This window comes from Schistocerca piceifrons, chromosome 1, assembly GCF_021461385.2.
Source record: "Schistocerca piceifrons isolate TAMUIC-IGC-003096 chromosome 1, iqSchPice1.1, whole genome shotgun sequence".
Taxonomy (NCBI): Eukaryota; Metazoa; Arthropoda; class Insecta; order Orthoptera; family Acrididae; genus Schistocerca; species Schistocerca piceifrons.
Genome location: NC_060138.1, coordinates 986,003,464 through 986,024,885, shown reverse-complemented (window position 1 = coordinate 986,024,885; position 21,422 = coordinate 986,003,464). Strand labels below are relative to the sequence as shown.

The 21,422-nt window shown below is 44.1% G+C and overlaps 1 protein-coding gene across 1 annotated transcript in view; it reads left to right on the top strand.

The window, feature by feature from the left end:
- The first annotated feature begins 1,820 nt into the window (after positions 1–1,820).
- The window catches only part of LOC124776958 (lachesin-like), an 805,533-nt gene continuing 785,931 nt past the window's right edge, over positions 1,821–21,422 (top strand). The window contains exons 1-2 of the mRNA XM_047252196.1: positions 1,821–1,836; positions 2,252–2,349. Of these exons, the coding sequence (XP_047108152.1) occupies positions 1,821–1,836; positions 2,252–2,349 (114 nt within the window). The remainder of the gene's footprint in view (positions 1,837–2,251; positions 2,350–21,422) is intronic.

Genomic DNA, 21,422 nt, shown 5'->3' with positions numbered 1-21,422 from the left:
CGTAGTAAACAGGTGGTTTATAAATTGTAGAATTTACTAAACAATTATCATGTAGGCAGGGCTTTGTGATGCCATAGTTCGTGCATTTGTGCTGGTACGATATCTCACGATTATTGTGAAGCTTGTCTGCAAACGGTACGGTAACAGAAATCAAAACTATATATGCTGCACAAGAAACCGAACTAATAATATACTACTGGCCATTAAAATTGCTACACCACGAAGATGACGTGCTACACACGCGAAATTTAACCGACAGGAAGAAGATGCTGTGATATGCAAATGATTAGCTTTTCAGAGCATTCACACAAGGTTGGCGCCGGTGGTGACACCTAAACGTGCTGACATGAGGAAAGTTTCCAGCCGATTTCTCATACACAAACAGCAGTTAACCGGCGTTGCCTGGTGAAACGTTGTTGTGATGCCTCGTGCAAGAGCAGAAATGCGTACCATCACGTTTCCGACTTTGATAAAGGTCGGACTGTAGCCTATCGCGATTGCGGTTTATCGTATCGCGACATTTCTGCTCGAGTTGGTCGAGATCCAATGACTGTTAGCAGAATATGGAATCGGTGGGTTCAGGAGGGTAATACGGAACGCCGTGCTGGATCCCAACGGCCTCGTATCACTAGCAGTCGAGATAACAGGCATCTTATCCGCATGGCTGTAACGGATCGTGCAGCCACGTCTCGATACGTGAATCAACAAATGGGGACGTTTGCAAGACAACAACCATCTGCACGAACAGTTCGACGACGTTTGCAGCAGCATGGACTATCATCTCGGAGACCATGGCTCCGGTTACCCTTGACGCTGCTCAGACAGGAGCGCCTGCGATGGTGCACTCAACGACGAACCTGGGTGCACGAATGGCAAAACGTCATTTTTTCGGATGAATCCAGGTTCTGTTCACAGCATCATGATGGTTCATTCCGTGTTTGGTGACATTGCGGTGAACGCACATTGGAAGCGTGTATTCGTTATCGCCATACTGGCGTATAACCCAGCGTGATGATATGGGGTCCATACCATCTTGTTCGCATTGACTGCACTTTGAACAGTGGACGTTACATTTCAAATGTGTTACGACCCGTGGCTCTACCATTCATTCGATCCCTGCGAAACCCTACATTTCAGCAGAATAATGCACGACCGCATGTTGCAAGTCCGGTACGGGCCTTTCTGGATACAGAAAATGTTCGACTGCTGCCCTGGCCAGCACATTCTCCAGATCTCTCACCAACTGAAAACGTCTGGTCAACGGTGCCCGAGCAACTGGCTCGTCAAAATACGCCAGTCACTACTCTTGATGAACTGTGGTATCGTGTTGAAGCTGCATGGGCAGCTGTACATGTACACGCCATCCAAGCTCTTTTTGACTCAATGCCCAGGCGTATCATGGCCGTTATTACGGCCAGAGGTGGTTGTTCTTGGTACTGATTTCTCAGGATTTATGCACCCAAATTGCGTGAAAATGTAATCATATGTCAGTTCTAGTATAATATATTTGTCCATTGAATACCCGTTTATCATCTGCATTTCTTCTTGGTGTAGCAATTTTAATGGGCAGTAGTGTAAATATACCTGACTGTATTTTGCATATACCGTAACTAAAGAAATGATCTCTCCGGAAACTGTGAGCACCGGTAACTTTAATGAAGGAAGATATAGTCTGTATTATTTGGAACGTTGTTTAGAATTACCAGTTTCGATCTTGGATACAGGTCGTTCTCGGATTAACACACCTAATTAATAGGACATATTGACCGAAATCTACCCTTCACAATGAGCTGTACTTCGCAGTAAGTAAAGATCTCAGGATGGCCTTTATAGAAGGTCGAAGCTGGTCATCATAATAAAACATAACAAGTGACTCGGTGTCCTTTAAATTCCTACAAAATTTTTTGTTCTCTCTTCCTGTTTTAAATATGAGTATAATTTTTATAATTGCAATGCCTTGCTTTAGTATCTGTTGCATTGCACCGTTTATAACTTAGCTCTCTGCCCATTGTTTTGGTGTTTGAGACCATGGCGTTCCCTGTTATTTAAATCAGGTTTAATTCCATAGAAATTACTCTGCTCCACGGCCTTGATGTAATGTAGGGCAGAAGGAAGGTCAGCATCCGTCATAATATTTGCAATAAAACACACATCTTATTTCGACCTATGCTGACCTTCTTTCTGTCGTGTTATTGAAATGACACACGGGGGAACGCTGAGTGACGTGACGGTGTGGCTCTCTGTGTTGCAGACCTGCCGCAGTTCGGGGAGACCATCAGCAACGTAACGGTGCCCGTGGGCCGCGAAGCCACGCTGTCCTGCGTGGTCCACCACCTGCTCAGCTACAAGGTCAGCGTCGCCAAATTTTCTAACGTCTGATGCGTGAGGCAACGATGTATGGCAGTTGATTTCGGTAATCACCTCTAAACCGACAGAGTAAAACGCTTTGTATGTGGAAAGAAAGTGTATCGCAAAATAACAACCTGATCAATAAAATCGATCTATTCCCCCCTCTAGTACCGTGGAAGTTATTTCCTGGTGTTTTAAAACATGTCCTGTCACCCTGGCCCTTCTTAATGTTTCCATATGGTTCTTTCTTCGCTGATTCTACAGAGAATCTCTTCATTCTTTCTCTCATCAGGCCACCTAATTTCCAAGATGTCTCTACAGCTCTAAATCTCAAATGCTTCGATTCTCTTATTTTTTGGTTTAGCAAAGTCCATGTTTCACTATCGTACAGTGATGTGCTCCAGAAGTGTATTCTCAGACATTTCTTCCTCAACTTAAGTCCAATGTTTTATATTAGTCGATTTCTTTTGGTCAGAAATGTCCTCTTTGCTTGTCCTAGTCTAATTTTTATGTTCTCGTTGCTTAGTTCGACATGTATTGTTTTGTTTCCACGGCAGCAAAATTCCTTCACTTCATCTATGTCTTGCTCACCAGTTCTGATGTTCGTCTTTCTTTGGTTTACTCTATATTCACCAGACCCTTCACTCCATTGAGCACGTCGCGTAATTCTTATTCACTTTCACTGGGGATAACATGTCATCAACGAATCTTATCATCGGTATGCTTTCACCCTTGAATCTTTATTTCCGTCATTGCTTCTTCGATGTGCAGACTGACCAATAGGAGCGAAAGGCTGCAATCTCTCTCTTCCACCCTTTTTAATCCGGGATCTTCGTTCATGGTCTTCCAGTCTTATTGTTCGCTCTTGGTTGTTGATCATATTGCACACTGAGGAGCCAAAGAAACTAGTATCGTTTAGGGCCTCCGCGAGTAAGCAGAAGTGCCGCAACAAGACGTGCCATGGACTCGACTAATGTTTGAAGTAGTGCCGGAGCGAATTGACACTATGCATCCTGCAGGGCAGTTAATGTATCAGTAAGACCACGAGGGAGTGGAGATCTCTTCTAAGAGCTTGTTGCAAGGCATCCCAGAGATGCTCAAAATGTTCATGTCTGAGGAGTTTGGTGGCCAGTAGAAGTGTTTAAAGTCAGAAGAGTGTTCGTGGAGCCACTTTGTAGCAATTCTGGACGAGTGGAGTGTCGCATTGTCCTGCTGGAATTGCCCAAGTCCGTTGGAATGCGCAATGGATATGAGTGGACGCAGTTGATCAGACAGGATGCTTACGTACATGTCAACTGTCACAGTCGTATCTATGGGTATCAGAAGTCCCAGGCCCCACACCATTAAAGAGCCACATCCAGCTTGAACAGTACCCTGCTGACATGCAGGGTCCATGGATTGATGAGGTTGTCTCCATACTCGTACACGTCCAACCGCTCGATAAAATTTGAACCAGGCTCGTCGATCAGGCAACATGTTTCCAGACATCAACAGTCCATTGTCGGCGTTAACGGGCCAGGCGATACGTAAAGCTTTCTGTCGTGCATTCATCAAGGGTACACAAGTGGGCTTTCGGCTCTGAAAGACCATATCGATAATGTTTCGTTGAATGGTTCCCACGCTGACACTTGTTGATGGCCCAGCATTGAAATCTGCAACAATTTGCGGAAGGGTTGCACTTCTGTCAGGTTGAACGATTATCTTCAGTCGTCGTTTGTCCTGTTCTTGCAGGAAATTACTCCGGCCGCAGCGATGTCGGGGATTAGATGTTTTACCGGATTCCTGATATTCACGCTACACTCGTGAAATAGTCGAACGGGAAAATCCCCACCTCATCGCTATCTCGGAGATCCTGTGTCCCATCGCTCGTGCTCCGACTATAACACCATGCTGAATCTCACTTAAATCTTGATAACGTGGCATTGTAACAACAGTAACCGATATAAGAACGGCGCCAGACACTTGTTGTCTCGCCGGCCGCGGTGGCCGTCCGGTTCTAGGCACTGCAGTCCGGAACCGCGGGACTGCTACGGTCGTAGGTTCGAATCCTGCCTCGGGCATGGATGTGTGTGATGTCCTTAGGTTAGTTAGGTTTAAGTAGTTCTAAGTTCTAGGGGACTGATGACCTAAGATGTTAAGTTCCATAGTGCTCAGAGCCATTTGAACAATTTTTTTTTTTTTTTGTATTCCCTTCAGTCGTCACAAAAATTCGAGGAGTGTACTGGATGATCAAAACAAACATTTTCCTTACACCAGGCACACTCGTTAAATGAAAAATTAAAGCTTTCCGGCACTTCACAGCAATTACTGGTTTATTTAAACAGATCTGGAATGGAGTAAAAAGTGGTCGTGGCCATTGTTCAGCTTATTTTGCAGTCTAAAAGGCATACTTTATCAAATTCGTAAAACGTGATTATGCAAACTGACACTGCAGAAATTACTGAAATTTAACAATACTGTTCCGATGATAAACCTCAAGTGACAGAAAGCTATTCGAAATATTTCCTGGCAATTTTCTGAAAAATGTTTTACACTGTTGAATATTTCTTTTATAGAGAGGTTGCATCGTACGATTAGATCAATGTAGACTCTAAATTACATTATCAGTATTTTCGCCGTCTTCCTAAAGAGAGGGTGTCGTTACGTCCATGCCAAGACCACAATAAATACAGTGAATTATTTTCTGCAAATGGTAAGAAGGCGTTTACGATTGAAAACGGAAAATAATACTGTCCCATTTTTCCAGATTTTACTACTTTTGCAAGTGACAGTTTCTTTACAATTTTTGGTCCTAATTTGCCTTGATGCTCCTGAATAAAGAAATAAAGCTGCGGAAACAATAATCCGCTGATGCTTATCACGGGCATTGCTGTACACGAATGTGTCATACGGGTAACATCCATCGACTGCTCAAGCGACTTTTTTTTCGCTCGAAATGAAAAGTGCAGTTTGCACGAAACCTGAGTGAGTGGCTTTATACAAAGTGCTAGTCACTTATGTAAAAAGTACATAAGCAACACTTTAACCGTGGATATGAGCAGCAAGTTATTCAAAAAATTAACAATTTAAGGCATTTCTGGTATGGTTTCAATGCTTGAAATTCACGTGCACTTCGGATTTCGCACTTCGTGGCGTTACGTCCTGCTGTCAACAGCTGCGCCTACTTACTCGCCGATTCGCGCGCTAGGCAGAAAGTGTGTACAAACTGCTGTTATAAGCGATACTTCGTGCGGCAAAAATGAGCAACTTTAACGTTTTTAAATATAATGCTTGCATTGCGCCTCGGAAGCTAACATTTTTTCATTGTGTTTCTTTCGGTGTCTTCATCTTGTGTGAAATGTTGAGGGATAGGTTTCGACAGGTCGGACTGGACCATTCCTATGTGAAGGCACTGCAGTCCATCGAATGGAAGCAGGCATGGCAGTTGGCGATACACACGCTCAACGGATAATCCCGTCGTCCTTTCTCCTATTGGTTCATCAGATACGTGCGTGCCGTACCTGTGTGGTTTCATCTGTTGCAACTGCGAACGATGAGAAGTTCCACATGAATGATGTGCTCAGTACAGCGGAAAGACGACCGTGCAACTCACAGCGGCATTGGAGTCTCGAACGCTTGTAACTGCTGTCTGACAAGTTTGCGACGCTTATTTCAGCTCCGAGTGACGCTGTCGAAACAATAGCAGCCGGAATAAAACGCAAACTCAGTGTAGTGCTTAGACAAACATTATGCGGTTGAACGTGTCCGAAAATCACACTGGCCGATGTCACCATAACGTCGAGGTATACGAGCGCAAGCAAAGTGCGGTATTACCATATCTATGTAAGCGGAATAAGTCAGTAGAGAGAGAAAGAGAGAGAGAGAGAGAGAGAGAGAGAGAGAGAGAGAGAGAGAGAGAGAGAGAGAGAGTTCACTCAAACAGACAATATTATAGGCCAGAGTATTTGCTATTACTATCTGAAGTTTATTACGGAACTCAATCTTTCTCCTCTCTCATTCCTTGCCCCAAGCCCATATTCTCCTGTAACCCTTTCTTCTACTCCTTCCCTTAGAACTGCATTCCAGTGTCCCATGACCATTAGATTTTCATCTCCCTTTACAAACTGTATTACACTTTCAGTATCATCATATACTTTCTCTATCTCTCCCTCTTCAGCTTGCGACCCGGTATGTATACCTGAACTATCGTTGTCGGTGTTGGTTTGCTGTTGATTCTGATAAGAAGAACCCTACCATTGAACTGTTGACAATAACACACTTTCTGCCCTACCTTTCTATTTATAACTAATCCTACTCCCGTTATACATGTTTTGCTGCTATTGATATTACCCTGTACTCATCTGACCAGAAATCCTTGTCTTCTTTCCAATTCACTTCACTGACCCCTACTATATCTAGATCGAGTTATTGCATTTCCCTTTTCAGATTTTCTAGTTTCTCTACCACGTTCAAGCTTCTGACATTCCAATCCCCGACTCATAGAATGTTATTATTTCGTTGGTTATTCAGTCTTTTTCTCATGGTAACCTTCCCTCTGACAGTCCCCTCCCGGAGATCCGACTGGAGGACTATTCCGGAATATTTTGCTAAAGGAGAGATCATCATGACACTTCTTCAATCACAGGCAACATGTCCTGTGGATACACGTTACGTGTCTTTAATGCAGTGGTTTCCATTGCCTTCTGCATCCTCATACTGTTGATATTTGTTGATTCTTCTGCCTTCAGGAGCAGTTTACCACCCCTATGACAAGAGAGTGCCCTGAACCTCTTTCCGCTTCTCCACCCTCTTTGACAAGGCTGTTGGTAGAATAAAGGTGACGTCTTACGCTGGAATGAAATAATAATCAAATCAAGACCCTAAGCTGTCGACAGGCGTTGATATACATAAATGGGGACAGTTGAAAATGTGTGCCAAAAAATGGTTCAAATGGCTCTGAGCGCTATGGGACTTAACTTCTGAGGTCATCAGTCCCCTAGAACTTAGAACTACTTAAACCTAACTAACCTAAGGACATCACACACATCCATGCCCGAGGCAGGATTCGAACCTGTGACCGTTGTGGTCGCGCGGTTCCAGACGGTAGCGCCTAGAACCGCTCGGCTACTCCGGCCGGCAAATGTGTGCCCCAAGCGGAACTCGAACCCGGGATCTGCTTACATGGCAGACGCTCCATCCATCTGAGCCACCGAGGGCACAGAGGATAGTGCGACTGCAGGGATTTACTACCTGCTCGCTCCCCGTGAGACCCACATTCCCAACTTAATGTCCACACACTACATTCGTAGTGCCCCTGCCCATTACACTCATTACTCCGGGCAGACAATCTTACCGAGTCCCGTAAGAGTTCCGGCAAAGCGTGTGCATCCAGCACAGAAGAAGAAGGTCAGTGGTCGGTTAGCCGTAACTATGAAGATGGTATCTGCTCTTTCGGATATTTCCGAAAGAACAGATTCCATCTTCATATCTTATGCCGGAAGTCTTTGGCCGCCAATGCTGATTATTAATCGAAATGTAAGCAGCGTCAGGATTCGAACCCGGGACCGAAGACGTTTTGAAATGGTTCAAATGGCTCTGAGCACTATGAGAATTAACATCTGAGGTCATCAGTGCCCTAGAACTTAGAACTACTTAAACCTAACTAACCTAAGGACATCACACACATCCATACCCGAGGCAGGATTCCAACCTGCGATCGTAGCAATCGCGCGGTTCCAGACTGAAGCGCCTAGAACCGTTCGGCCACAGCGGCCGGCGAAGAAGTTTTGATTATGATTTAAAGACGCTACTTCAATACCAGGGGTTTACCTTTATGGCAACCAATATTCGTGCGGCTGAGAAACGTTGGAAAATGTATATAGCTCGTGGTACGATCAATATCGATTTGTAATACTTTACAGTCTTCTCCTGTCATTTAATACATAAAACTTGTAGTTTGCTTCAATTACATTTTGTGACTTAAGGATTTGATTGATAATAACGCAGATTGGCAAGATGTATATTCATAGCCACTTTTATATGCTCAGGTCCTCATACCGTGATTGCAACTACAAAATATATGACAGTTCTCGTCCTAATTTGAGTGAAGCATTACTGAACACGATCAGTAGTGGCTATTAAATTGTATCTTGAATAGGACTTCGTGGTATTTGAATTTTAATGTGTAAGTCTGCTTGGTTTGGAATCTCTGTTAGGAGTAAATTTACTTGGGTAGGATTGAACTATACTGGCGTATTATATTGTCTCTCTCACACGTAGCAAGGATGACGAAAATGCGTATCGTAGCAGGCCCTTGCTAAAATATGAATCTCCGTTAATCACTACTGCTACAATGACAGACAGGATGGCCAAATATGCCGTGAGGTGTTAACCAAAATTCCTAATAGGAATGGTATACTTGTGTTTAGTCAAAACTACATCCATTGTGGTTCTGCTTCTTCAATTACAGAAGGCAGTCAGGTTGCATGTTGCATGAGTAGCTAGGAATATTTTCCTTTATCTCCTGAAAGCTATTAGCACTAGTTTGGATGTTACGATTGATATGGTTGCAACGTACGGGGGGGTTTTATTGTACAATTATCGGTATATTGAGAAATATCCATTGGTAGTCTTAGTCGACCTTCAGTTGCTAACTGACTTAAGTTGGTTCTTTTTAAAGTCGCGGTTATGCCTCCAGTATCATTTGCATCGAAATTATCATTGCACTCTCATTATTAAACAAAAATATGGTGATTGCTAGCTACGAAATCAATAATGCGGTGATTGGCATGTGATACCAAATTAAGATTTATTCAGAAAATAGGATGAGCAATATTTATAGCCTAACATGACAACACACTTGCTAATCTAACTAGCCTATCAATGTCACAATGTATCGTCTTTTCCTATCTCCTTAAGTCAACACTGAACCCCCAAGTGACTCTATTGAAGTTCTGCCTGAACGGACACAGACTCAGAGAGCGCCAGTCAGAGAACTAGTGGAATACGAACTAATTTAGAATTACAGTGACCTACTTTGGCAGATAATTGCTAATATTACCCTAATTCTCCGTGATGATTACGACGGTCGGCCTAGCCAACGTCGTAGTGCCGTCTTTCCCGTGAGCGAGCTTGGCTTTAAACTCCAACGTGGACGTGGTTTGCGTCCGTGACTAGTCAATACTGAAGCTACTTGCACATATGTTAAGAGTACTTGGTCGACTCAAGTGCGGGGCAGCAAAGGTATACTTCAGATTGCATATGAACACCACAAGTTAGTACAAATCAGTTTCTCTTCCCAGAGGAACAGATAATGCTATGTGTGTTGGAGTCGTATGCTCTATACTATTCAGACTTGGAGAGAAACCACTGGACTCAATGCCGGTAATTTGTCCCACCTACTTCTCTCCACGCTTTCCAAGCAAGGCAACCAGACACCGCGACTGCTCTCGTCCAGTGCCGACCCAGAGTCCTCATTCAGATTTTTGCAAACTTGGGCGTTCTTCGCAGCATGGATCCGTGAGCGTTGATAGCCCATCACGACACAGACTTCCATGTATCCGTGCTCGTTTGTACCCAACCACGACACAGAATTCTCCCGCGGTTACTGTTGCCACCAAACTTTCAATATGTATCTCTACGCGCTCTGCGCCAATCCCGTCACAATCTTCCGCAAATTTTCCACTGTGGCGCGAAATCGTCTTTCTGTCTTTCGCATATAGCTCCTTCTCACTTCTTGTTGGATGGCCCAGCCTCTCCCAACGTCTTTGGTGGCCTGAAGTGCCAGCCAACAAAGGGGTCCGGCCGTGTTCCAGCCTCTGCGGCAATCTAGTTATTTTGACATGACACACACAACTTCTTTTTCTGTGTCCATTCTCTCCTACCGGTGGGCCAATTATCTCGTTTTGTTAAATGGCTATATCTGTGTATTTGGTGCATTAGTACTGATTTAGCATCATGTAAGGTGCAAAATCTGCTACCTTACGTGGTAGATTGTGGATAATGGTTTCAGGTGAGCTCTGAGCCATCTAACATTGCACTTAATTAAGTCATTACGTAAATGTGTAGACATTTATTTGGCTGGTTCAAATGGCTCTGAGCACTATGGGACTTAACTTCTGAGGTTATCAGTCTCCTAGTACTTAGAACTACTTAAACCTAACTAACCTAAGGACATCACACACATCGATGCCTGAGGCAGGATTCGAACCTGCGACCGTAGCGGTAGCGCGGTTCCAGAGTGTAGTGCCTAGAACCGCTCGGCCACCCCGGCCGGCAGTCATTTATTTGATAAGGCGTTTTAAAGTTTTAGCTTCATCTTTTAATAATTCTTTGCTAGGTTGGAGTGCAGTGGGTATTATCTTCTGGTATACTCCTGTTAGTACAGAAACCCATGTGTGCAGGTCGTGGTAAACAGCAAGTGGTCACGCGGACGAACAGCTGGGTGCCGTTCGACGTCAGAGCGATGGCCGCCGAGTGCCGCTGAAGTAGTGGTGGGGAACCGGAGTGCATTCGAACGTACCCACACAGGCGACAATGTGGCGTCGCTCGCTGTGTCGGTTAACCTTTTCAACTTGTAACTTCATTCTTATTTTCTATAAGAAGGATGGAATGACGTTTACCAGGCAGTCGGTTATGATCTTACGGTGTAGAAACCCTTAGTGACATGCTTGTGGCCCTGTTGCCTCTAAGTTGACGAAAAATAAGCTGATCTTCATTATTTTCCTGTTTTATATTTTCCTTACTACCAGATAATAATCCACAATCTTAAACCTACGTGGAATTGAATTGCTGCCTCAGTGTGAGAAATATGAGTGTAAAATAATTAATAACCATGTCTTTCTTTAAAAGTTTGGTTCTGACTCAACTCGTATAAGATTTAAGTGTTGTACAAATCGTAGGCTGTTTTGATGAACTGTTTCATCTTCGTGTAAATAGCATTAGTTAACTTCAGAAGTAATGGCAATGGGGAACCTGTTACATTTGTATTACCCTCTGTGTAGGTATACATACCAATCCGCTCGTGGCAATGTATATCATTGACTGAAAAAAACATTTCGTAATACTTGTTAAGAGGTAAAACTGTACTATGTATGAAACGCTGTGGTAAGAGAAAACAGTTGTGTACTGTTAACCATCGTTACTTGTAAATGCGAGATCGGTGTGTCTTAAGCTACGCAGTGGCAGTAATAACATTGAGTGAGATTGCAGTTAGCTTGCTCTACATTTCGTAGGTGTTCAGATTATGGCACAAGAAATATTTTGTGACTGACTCTCGAGTGGAGCATAACTTGTGTTCTTAATGTCTTGCGACCATATATGTTTTTGAGAAATTTATTACTATTAAGCAACTGAGAGGCCTTTTTCTACATTTTGCGTCTATTTAACTTACAGTGGCATTATGAAAACTGATTCTATTTCCTATATGTTTGGTGGAGGTCTTTTGTCTGCCTGAACGTACATTAATTGAAGTTAAGCAATGCGTTACGGTGAATACGTAACAACTTATTCTCTTCAACTACTCTGTTCATGACCAATTGTAATTGGTAGGCAATGTCTACCTTACGTAACTTGTGACTGCTGTATCACAAATTTACTATACTTTCACGTTTTCTTGTAACTTGCAGAAATTTGCCACACCTGAAAGAGAGTTTACCAATTAGCTTGCTTTGAATCTCATGACTTGAATCTTATCATTTTTCTCTGCTCTAGCTGATGATGCTTAACACTACGGCTTATACTATAGCATTACACAACTAGAAGCACAAAAGAGCAAAAGCAAACATTGCAATTTTTTTAACTTTTTTATTTATTTTTTTATTTTTTTAGCGGTACAGCGTGCATCTCTGCTGCACTCAAATCTGTGTGCCTAATACATTTTACAGATACAAACAAATGACTAAATGATACGTATATTTCTTGTTCTATTTTGATACATTCTTGTCACTACATCTTTCTCATTTAGTACCTGTACCCCAGGGCGTAGTGGTGCCTATTGCTTAAAGCATAGCAAGGATGTGGTGGTAACACCCTACCTTTTCTCTTTTTCTGCTTTGTCGTGGTGATACCTTTACCAGTCGGCGCGACTTTAAGGGTAGAAGCAGGCGGTACTGCTTAAGGTGGTACAGCTGGGCTGTGATACGACTTTAGCCAATCAAAGTGTACTATTGTAGTGCGATCAGGTAACTGAATTTCGGCATTCGCCGGCGAGGTGAATACAGGGTAGAGGCCCTCGTACAGTGGAGTGAACTTCTAAGTTCGTCCCTTTTGTAACAGGGGTTTGGGAGCAATACCAAATCGCCGGGTTTATACTGAGGGAATGTAGCGCCTTTGTGTTACGTTTTAGCTGTTTTTGTGTGGCTTTGAAGTTACTGTGTTTAACTTGGTCCATACGGCTCTGAGACGGTGGGCTAGCCATTCACTTCGCCTATATTGCCGTCCGGAGGCAATTTGTCAATCTCAGAAGGTGAATTCTTTGGTCTCCCATAGTATGCTTCGTATGGGGAGTATCACATTACATTATGAACACCACTGTTGTAAACTGAGGCGACAAGTCCCGCTTATTTGTCCCAGTCTAACTGAGTCTCCAATACATAATACGATAGCATTCGCTCAAGTTTTGTGCACTTGCTCCAGACGCCAGTTGGCTATAGGCTTTTTTGATTGAAGCATTTTTCAAACTTGTACAAATAAAAGTGACATAAAATTTGAGCCTTGATCAGTAAGAACTGCGTTGGGGCTGCCGAACGGCAAGACCAAGTGAATAGAATTGGAAGGAAAATCAGCATTGGCCGTATTTTGTTGTTTTATTGTCAGCAAAATCGATTTTCGGTCATTTAGTGACCATCCTCAGTGCTGTATATACAATTAAAATTGGTAGGCACTGGTATCAAGCTATAACCACAAGCTTAGAGCGATTATGTGATCGCTCTAAGCTTGTGGTTGTAACTTGATACCAGTGCCTACCAATTTTAATTGTACACTACTGGCCATTAAAACTGCTACACCAAGAAGAAATGCAGATGATAAACGGGTATTCATTGGACAAATATATTATACTAGAACTGAAATGTGATCATATTTTCACACAATTTGGGTCCATAGATCTAGAGAAATCAGTACCCAGATCAACCACCTCTGGTCCTAATAACGGCTCTGATACGCCTGGGCATTGAGTCAAACAGAGCTTGGATGGCGTGTATAGGTACAGCTGCCCATGCAGCTTCAACACAGTTCATCCAGAGTAGTGACTGGCGTATTGTGACAAGCCAGTTGCTCGGCCACCATTGACCAGACGTTTTCAATTGGTGAGAGATCTGGAGAATGTGCTGGCCATGGCAGCAGTCCAACATTTTCTGTATGCGGAAAGGCCCGTACAGGACCTGCAACATGCGGTCGTGCATTATCCTACTGAAAGGTAGGGTTTCGCAGGGATCGAATGAAGGGTAGAGCCACAGGTCGTAACACATCTGAAATGTAACGTCCACTGTTCAAAGTGCCGTCAAGGTGAACAAGAGGTGACCGAGACGTGTAACCAATGGCATCCCATACCATCACGCCGGGTGAGACGCCAGTATGGCGATGACGAATACACGCTTCCAATGTGCGTTCACCGCGATGTTGCCAAACACGGATGCGAGCATCATGATGCTGTAAACAGAACCTGGATTCATCCGAAAAGATGACGTTTTTTTTCCATTCGTGCACCCAGGTTCGTCGTTGAGTACAGCATCGCAGGTGCTCCTGTCTGTGATGCAGCATCAAGAGTAACCGCAGCCATAGACTCCTAGCTGATAGTCCATGCTGCTGCAAACGTCGTCGAACTGTTCGTGCAGATGGTTGTTGTCCTGCAAACGTCCCCATCTGTTGACTCAGGGATCGAGACATGGCTGGACGATCCGTTACAGCCATGCGGATAAGATGCCTGTCATCTCGACTGCTAGTGATACGAGGCCGTTGGGATCCAACATGGCGTTCCGTATTACCCTCCTCATCCCGCCGATTCCATATTCTGCTAACAGTCATTGGATCTCGACCAACGCGAGCAGCAATGTCGCTGATAAAATGAACCGCAATCGCGATAGGCTACAATCCGACCTTTATCAAAGTCGGAAATGTCATGGTACGCATTCCTGCTCCTTACGCGAGGCATCACAACAACGTTACACCAGGCAATGCCGGTCAACTGCTGTTTGTGTATGAGAAATCGGTTGGAAACTTTCCTCATGTCAGCACGTTGTAGGTATCGCCACCGGTGCCGACCTTGTATGAATGCTCTGAAAAGCTAATCATTTGCATATCACAGCATCTTCTTCCTGTCGGTTAAATTTCGCGTGTGTAGCACGTCATCTTCGTGGTGTAGCAATTTTAATGGCCAGTAGTGTATATTACAGCACTAAGGATGGTCAGCAAGTGACCGAAAATCGATTTTGCTGACAATAAAACAACAAAATACGACCAATGCTGATTTTCCTTCCAATTCTGTCCGCTATTTGGTCGTGGTGCACACAAGCCATGGAGTCGCCAATCAATAAGACCAAGTGATTGACAAACGCGCATGGGACAGTTTCCGTGGTCACGTCGGCAAGTGCTACTAAAATTAGGTACCTGGAAAAGTGATCAAGAATTGACTGTACAGATTTATTACCCTGATTCTTTTGGGGAAAGCGCCCTACGAGTTCTAACACCACATTCTGAAATGGTTTTGTAGCTTCTGGCAATGTTTGTAAAGGAATTTTGGTTTTTGTGGAGGCGCCCTTTGCGCACAAAGCAAACAACTTTGCACACGCTTCCGAACATTCGTTTGCTGTCCTCTCCACCGATATCGTGAGGTAATTCTAGCATTTGTGACTTGTCGCCCATTATGGCAGGTTTGTATGCTGTCATGACATTATGCCATAACACGTTGCTGCAGTTCTGTAGGTATTTCAAAATGGGGTTTTCCGATATAGTATATCGCCTTGTGTAACATAATATGGGACTATAGCTTACCGATGACATTCTACATCTCTCTTTCAATTCATCGACTGAAACATCAACTGTGTGAACAACTCTAATCTTTCTGCTTAGGCCATTGGCAATACTGTGTAGGCGGCTGGGCTTAAAGTAATTTACTATAAACATGAGAGCTAGCAACTCCTTCTCGGTAGTACTATAATTAATTTCTGCTGAATTCATTTGTCTGGAGGCGTAAGAAACTGGTATTTCCTCACCATAATATTCCTGGCTTAAAACAGCTCCGACAGCGTAGCCTGACCGTCCGTCGAAAGAATAAAGGTTTTTAAAATTCTGGATGTATTGGTGAAGGCGAACTAATGAAAATTTCTTTAATTTTTCTCATTGCTGGCTCGCACTAATTTTCTCATTCAAATACTGTATCTTTCGTTACTAATTTTGTTAATGGCATTGCTATTGTAGCGTAATCCTGCAGAAAACGCTGAACATAGGAAAGATTGCCTCTTTAACACTTCTTGCAGTTGGAAAATTATCCACTACTTCAGGTAGCCTAGGACCTAGCTTAACACCATCTGAACTAATGATTTGCTCCAGGTACTGAACCTTTGAAAGTGCAAAAGAACACTTCTCTAGTTTAAGCTGGAGTGTGCACTTTTCAATTTAGGCAATATATTTCATAATCTTTAAGTATGGTCTTTAGTTGTTTTTGCAAAACTTACACACATAGTAGGCTTTAACCCTCTCAATAACAAGTCAATAAGTCTTTGAAAAGTGGCAGGCACATTTCTTAGACCAAAAGGCATGCACAAAAATGAACACAGTACAGACGGAACCGCAAAAGCAGTTTTAGGTCTATCTTGTGATGCAATAGGAATCCGATGACATCCAGAACACATGTCCAAGTTGGTAAAATATTTGCAGTTTCCCAACCAGTCTAAGGTCTCGTCGGCACGTAGTAGAGGATAAGTATCAGGTGTGATAACCTTCTTTACCGCTCTCGTATCGGCACACAGACCGTAGATTTTCTCCCCATTGATTGATTTCTTGGGCACAACTCGCCCACAGACTTGGAGAGGGTTGAATTACTCCTACGGCCAATTTCTGTTGAATCTTATCTTTAACAACAGATTGTAAATGATGAGGTGAACGATACGGCTTATGCGCATTTGGTCTAGAGTGTTCCATGCGTACGAGGACAATTGCTGGAAAATATTGCCTTTCATCGAATAACCACGCATATTTCTCTAAAAGTAGATTCAAAAGATTTTCGTCTGAGTCCAGAAAACGTACCAACTTCTCTTTCAATTGATTTACTATCAAATATGCTAGCGCACAAACTTTCCTCAAACGTAACTGTTTATATTTTATTTTGACACTGTTTCTCGTGTGAAACTTCTATTTGCATGACTTCTTCGCCACTGGCTGTTATTGTGCCACGTGGGATTTCTACATCGCTTTGAGCATAATTGTCAACAAACCAGGTGTCTGAAACCTATTCCCTTTTATTTCTGGTCTACTTAGACCTCTTTTAATATGGATTTGCAACCCGTCGAGAAAGTCATTCTGGGCGAGCAGGTCGGCCAGAATGTCCGATCTCGGCGGTACCCGGTCTTTGACTTCAATCCAGAGAACTTTTCGTCTTCCATCGCTGTTACAGGTATGATAATGTACATGGTTCAGTTGGAGTTTGTGAAGTTGATCTCCCGTATCGATCAAAATGTTTACAGTTTCCCTCTGAGCTTACCTGTTATAACTGAGTCATCTCAGTGGTTTTATCCTTCTGTGAGGGGTTCGTAGTTTCCCCATGAATTGTTCTCACATTGCGATCTACCCTTCTTTTTACCATTGGGCGGTGCGCCTGGTTGTGGCGGATAGTACCACTGATTTTGCGGAAATCGATCTCTCTCGTGTCCGGCAGTATGACATTTCTTGCAACACAGAGCCGTACAGCTCTTGGATCTATGATTGGGTTTCTCGAATCTTTGACAGTTAGTGTAATTTACAAACAGATCTGGCGCATCAATTGTGCGCGTCGAAGCGTCCTGCTTTCTCATGCAACAAAGCTAAGTGGACCGCTTTGTGCAGTGAGGTGGGGAAGGCAATTTTCATCTCGCTCTCTATGTGTGGGTTAATTCCCCTAATGAAGACGTCAGTTGCTCGCAATTCGGCTTCTTCGATTAGAACTTCATTACAGATTTGACCCGTGTCTAATGTACGAGGGTAATCGCAAAAGTAAGGTTTCCTATTTTTTATAAGTACATAGACCTGTTCATTTCTACAATAGTTTACATCAGTTTACAGCTTGAACTTTTAGCTATTTTTCGAAATAATCACCATTTCTGTCGATGCATTTTTGTAGACGCTGTGGCAGTTTTTGTATGCCCATGTCATACCAACTCGCCACCATGCTGTTCAGAAAGTTATGAACCTCTTCTTTCACCTCGTCGTCAGAGCTGAATTTCTGGGGCCACAATTAAAGCTGACAGGTACTGTTCGATTCTGAAAAAACTCAAACGGGCAATTCAGAACCGGAGAAGAGGAATGTTTAGCAAGGGCGTACACGTTCTCCATGACAACGCTCGCCCACACATCGCTCGGCAAACCGTTGCTCTCCTGAAACAGTTTCAGTGGAACATAATCACCCACCCACCCTATAGTCCTGACTTGGCGCCCAGTGACTATCACCTGTTCCCTAGGTTAAAAGGACATTTGGCCGGAAAGCGATTCAGCTCTGACGACGAGGTGAAAGAAGGGGTTCATAACATTCTGAAAAGGATGGCGGCGAGTTGGTATGACATGGGCATACAAAAACTGCCACAGCGTCTACAAAAAAGCATCGACAGAAATGGTGATTATGTCGAAAATAGCTAAATGTTCAAGCAGTAAACTGATGTAAACTATTGTAGAAATAAACAGGTCTATGTACTTATAAAAAAATAGGAGACCTTACTTTTGGGATTACCCTCGTATATGTTCGATAGGATACTGTTCTGATTCCTTCAGCAAACGCTTAGAAATCTTCACCTGATTTATGTCTGAGAGTGGACAGCCATCACGGAAACAGCTGAATCCTCTTTTATGAGAGTAGCGCTCTGCTAACCCTTTCGCCGAAATTTCAAAGCTAGTGGCGTCCTGCAGCATATATACGATTTCCATTTTCGTTCGCGCGTCGCCTGAGAGTTTCAGTTGGACTACATTCAGCAGGACATGATCTGGCCATTAGCAAGTGCGGCTCACACCCCTGATATTTTGCAGGCATGATTACCTTTTCGTTCGGTTTCCCAGCAAACGAGTGGATAAAAGCAACAGCCGGAAACGTGTTGACAACATCTGACTTGTATTTGTCAGGTTCTGACACAGGGGCTCGTGAAGGACCTGGGTTTGCCGGATTTACCGTAAAACTGGCTTAGCACGTGACAATGTTTAGCCGTTCCTGTAGCTGTAACTTTTGCAATGTCAAAGTTTCAATTTGTTGCCTTAGCAAACCAAGGAGATCAGGCTTGTCATTAGATGCAGCTGAGACTTTTGGGGCCGGCTTTGATTGTTATGCTGGCTGACGGGGCTATAAGTCAGGTATGGTTACAAAATTAGCGGAAGAGTTCACAATATATGAAATTTAATAACAATACAAGAAATGGGTCTCGCAATATGCTAAGCAGCGACTTTAGTCGGACAACAAGAGTGCATTTCTGCGACACTTTCTCCAGAATCGTGCTCCGGATGTTGGCGATACGTCGGTATGACGGCGGCATCGGCGATCTGGATGGTGGCATCGGAGCCCCTGATTGTACATCGTCGGCGGTCGGGAGCGGCTGCGAAAGGCGGCTGCCGGTGACATCTCGGTGCGGCGCGGCTCGCGGCGTCTCTCTTACCGGCGCAGGACACGGAGTAGCGGTGCGAGGCCAGATAGTGCACATGCTTGTTGGGCCGTCATGGCCTAACACGCTCGAAGGCGCTTCTAGCGCAAGCGGTGCAAACAGCTAAGCGACCTGTGGCAGCAAACCGCTAGCGTAGCTGTGGTTGCTGGCACAAAGAATCGGCAGGCTAATATCAAATTGGATCGAACAGTGGGAAAAATCCCACTCTTGGACACCAGGATGCTGTCAGGAGCTCAGGTGGATACCTAGGGGGTTTTTCCTCCACGTATAAATGCTAGGATTCAGAGAAGCATAGGTTTTATTACCAAGAACCACCACTAAGCAGTACAATATTTACGGAAACTGGCGACGGCCGCGGAGTGAACCGCATATGGTCCGGAAAGAGCATTTCGCCCTCCATAGCAAGGACTGGTGGACACGCCTAAGACGCTAACGAAGCTGGTAGGCAAGAGAGCCACCCGTTCTTGCTGCTGCTACGTCGCCGACTCTCTTGCGTACCTCAAGTGACGCTACCAAGTCTTCCCATTGGCGACTTTGAGGCAGGAAGTTGGCGTCTCCCACTAGCCAATACCGTGCTAACGTTCCCAGCTCAGCGTAATAAAACGTGCGAGCGCGCAAGAAATACTGACTAAGACTAAGTTAAAATGATTAAAGTAGAATACAGTAATTTTTTCCATTATTACCCGTTACCACGTACAATTTCTTCCCCCCCATCATGACGGATCTTTGATTGCTACAATGGTGCTGGTACATCTGACGCTAATCAATCTTAATTACCAAATCTAAATATATATAAAAAAAATGTTGACGTACATGGAAAGCGATGGACATTTGATGTTTTATTTTATGTATGAAGAGGATCCTAAAGCTAATGGAGGAACGAATTCTCATTAAAGAAAAAAAGGGTTATGAAATACACTATGTGATCAACAGTAGCAGGACACCTGGCTGAAAATGATTTACAAGTTCGTGGCACCCTAGCCCTACATTGGTAATTCTGAAATTCAATATGGTTTTGGCCCACCCTTAGCCTTGATGACAGCTTCCACTCTCGCAGGTATACGTTCAATCAGGTGCTGGAAGGTTTCTTCGGGAATTGCAGCCCATTCTTCTCGGCGTGCTGCACTGAGGAGAGATAGCCTATGGATGTCGGTCGGTGAGGCCTGGCACGAAGTCGGCGTTCCAAAACATCCCAAAGGTGTTCTGTAGGATTCAGGTCAGGAATATGTGCAGGCCAGTCCATTGCAGGGATGTTATTGTCGCGTAACAACTCTGCCATAGGCCTTGGATTATGTACAGGTGCTCGATCGTGTTGAAAGATGCAATCGCCATATCCGACTTGCTCTTCAACAGTGGGAAGCAAAAAGGTGCTTAAAACATCAATGTAGACCTGCTCTGTGATAGTGCCATGCATAACAACAAGGGGTGCAAGCTCCCTCCATGTAAAAGACCACCATACCATAACACCACCGCCTCCGAATTTTACTGTTGGCACTACACACGCTGGCAGGTGACGTTCACCGGGCATTCGCCATCGTCATACCCACACCCTGCCATCGGATCGCCACATTGTGTACCGTGATTCGTCACTCCAAACAACGTTTTTCCACAGTTCAGTTGTCCAATGTTTACGCTCCTTACACCAAGCAAGGCGTCGTTTGGTTCAAATGGTTCAAATGGCTCTGAGCACTATGGGACTTAACTGCTGAGGTCATCAGTCTCTTAGAACTTAGAACCACTTAAACCTAACTAACCTAAGGACATCACGCACATCCATGCCCGAGGCAGGATTCGAACCTGCGACCGTAGCGGCCACGCAGTTCCAGACTGTAGCGCCTAGAACCGCTCGGCCGCGTCGTTTCGTATTTACCGGCGTGATGTGTGGCTTACGAGCAGCCGCTCGACCATGAAATCCAAGTTCTCTCACCTCCTGCCTAACTGTCATAGTACTTGCAGGGGATCCTGATGCAGTTTGGAATTCCTGTGTGATGGTCTGTATAGATGTCTGCCTATTACATATTACGTCCCTCTTCAACTGTCGGCGGTCTCTGTCAGTCAACAGACGAGGTCTGCCTGTACGCTTTTGTGATGTACGTGTCCCTTCACGTTTCCACTTCACTATCACATCAGAAACAGTGAACCTAGGAATGTTTAGAGTATGGAAATCTCGCGTACAGACGTATGACACAAGTGGCACCCAATCACCTGACCACGTTCGAAGTCCATGTGTTCCGCGGTGGGCCTCAATTTGCTGTGTCATGA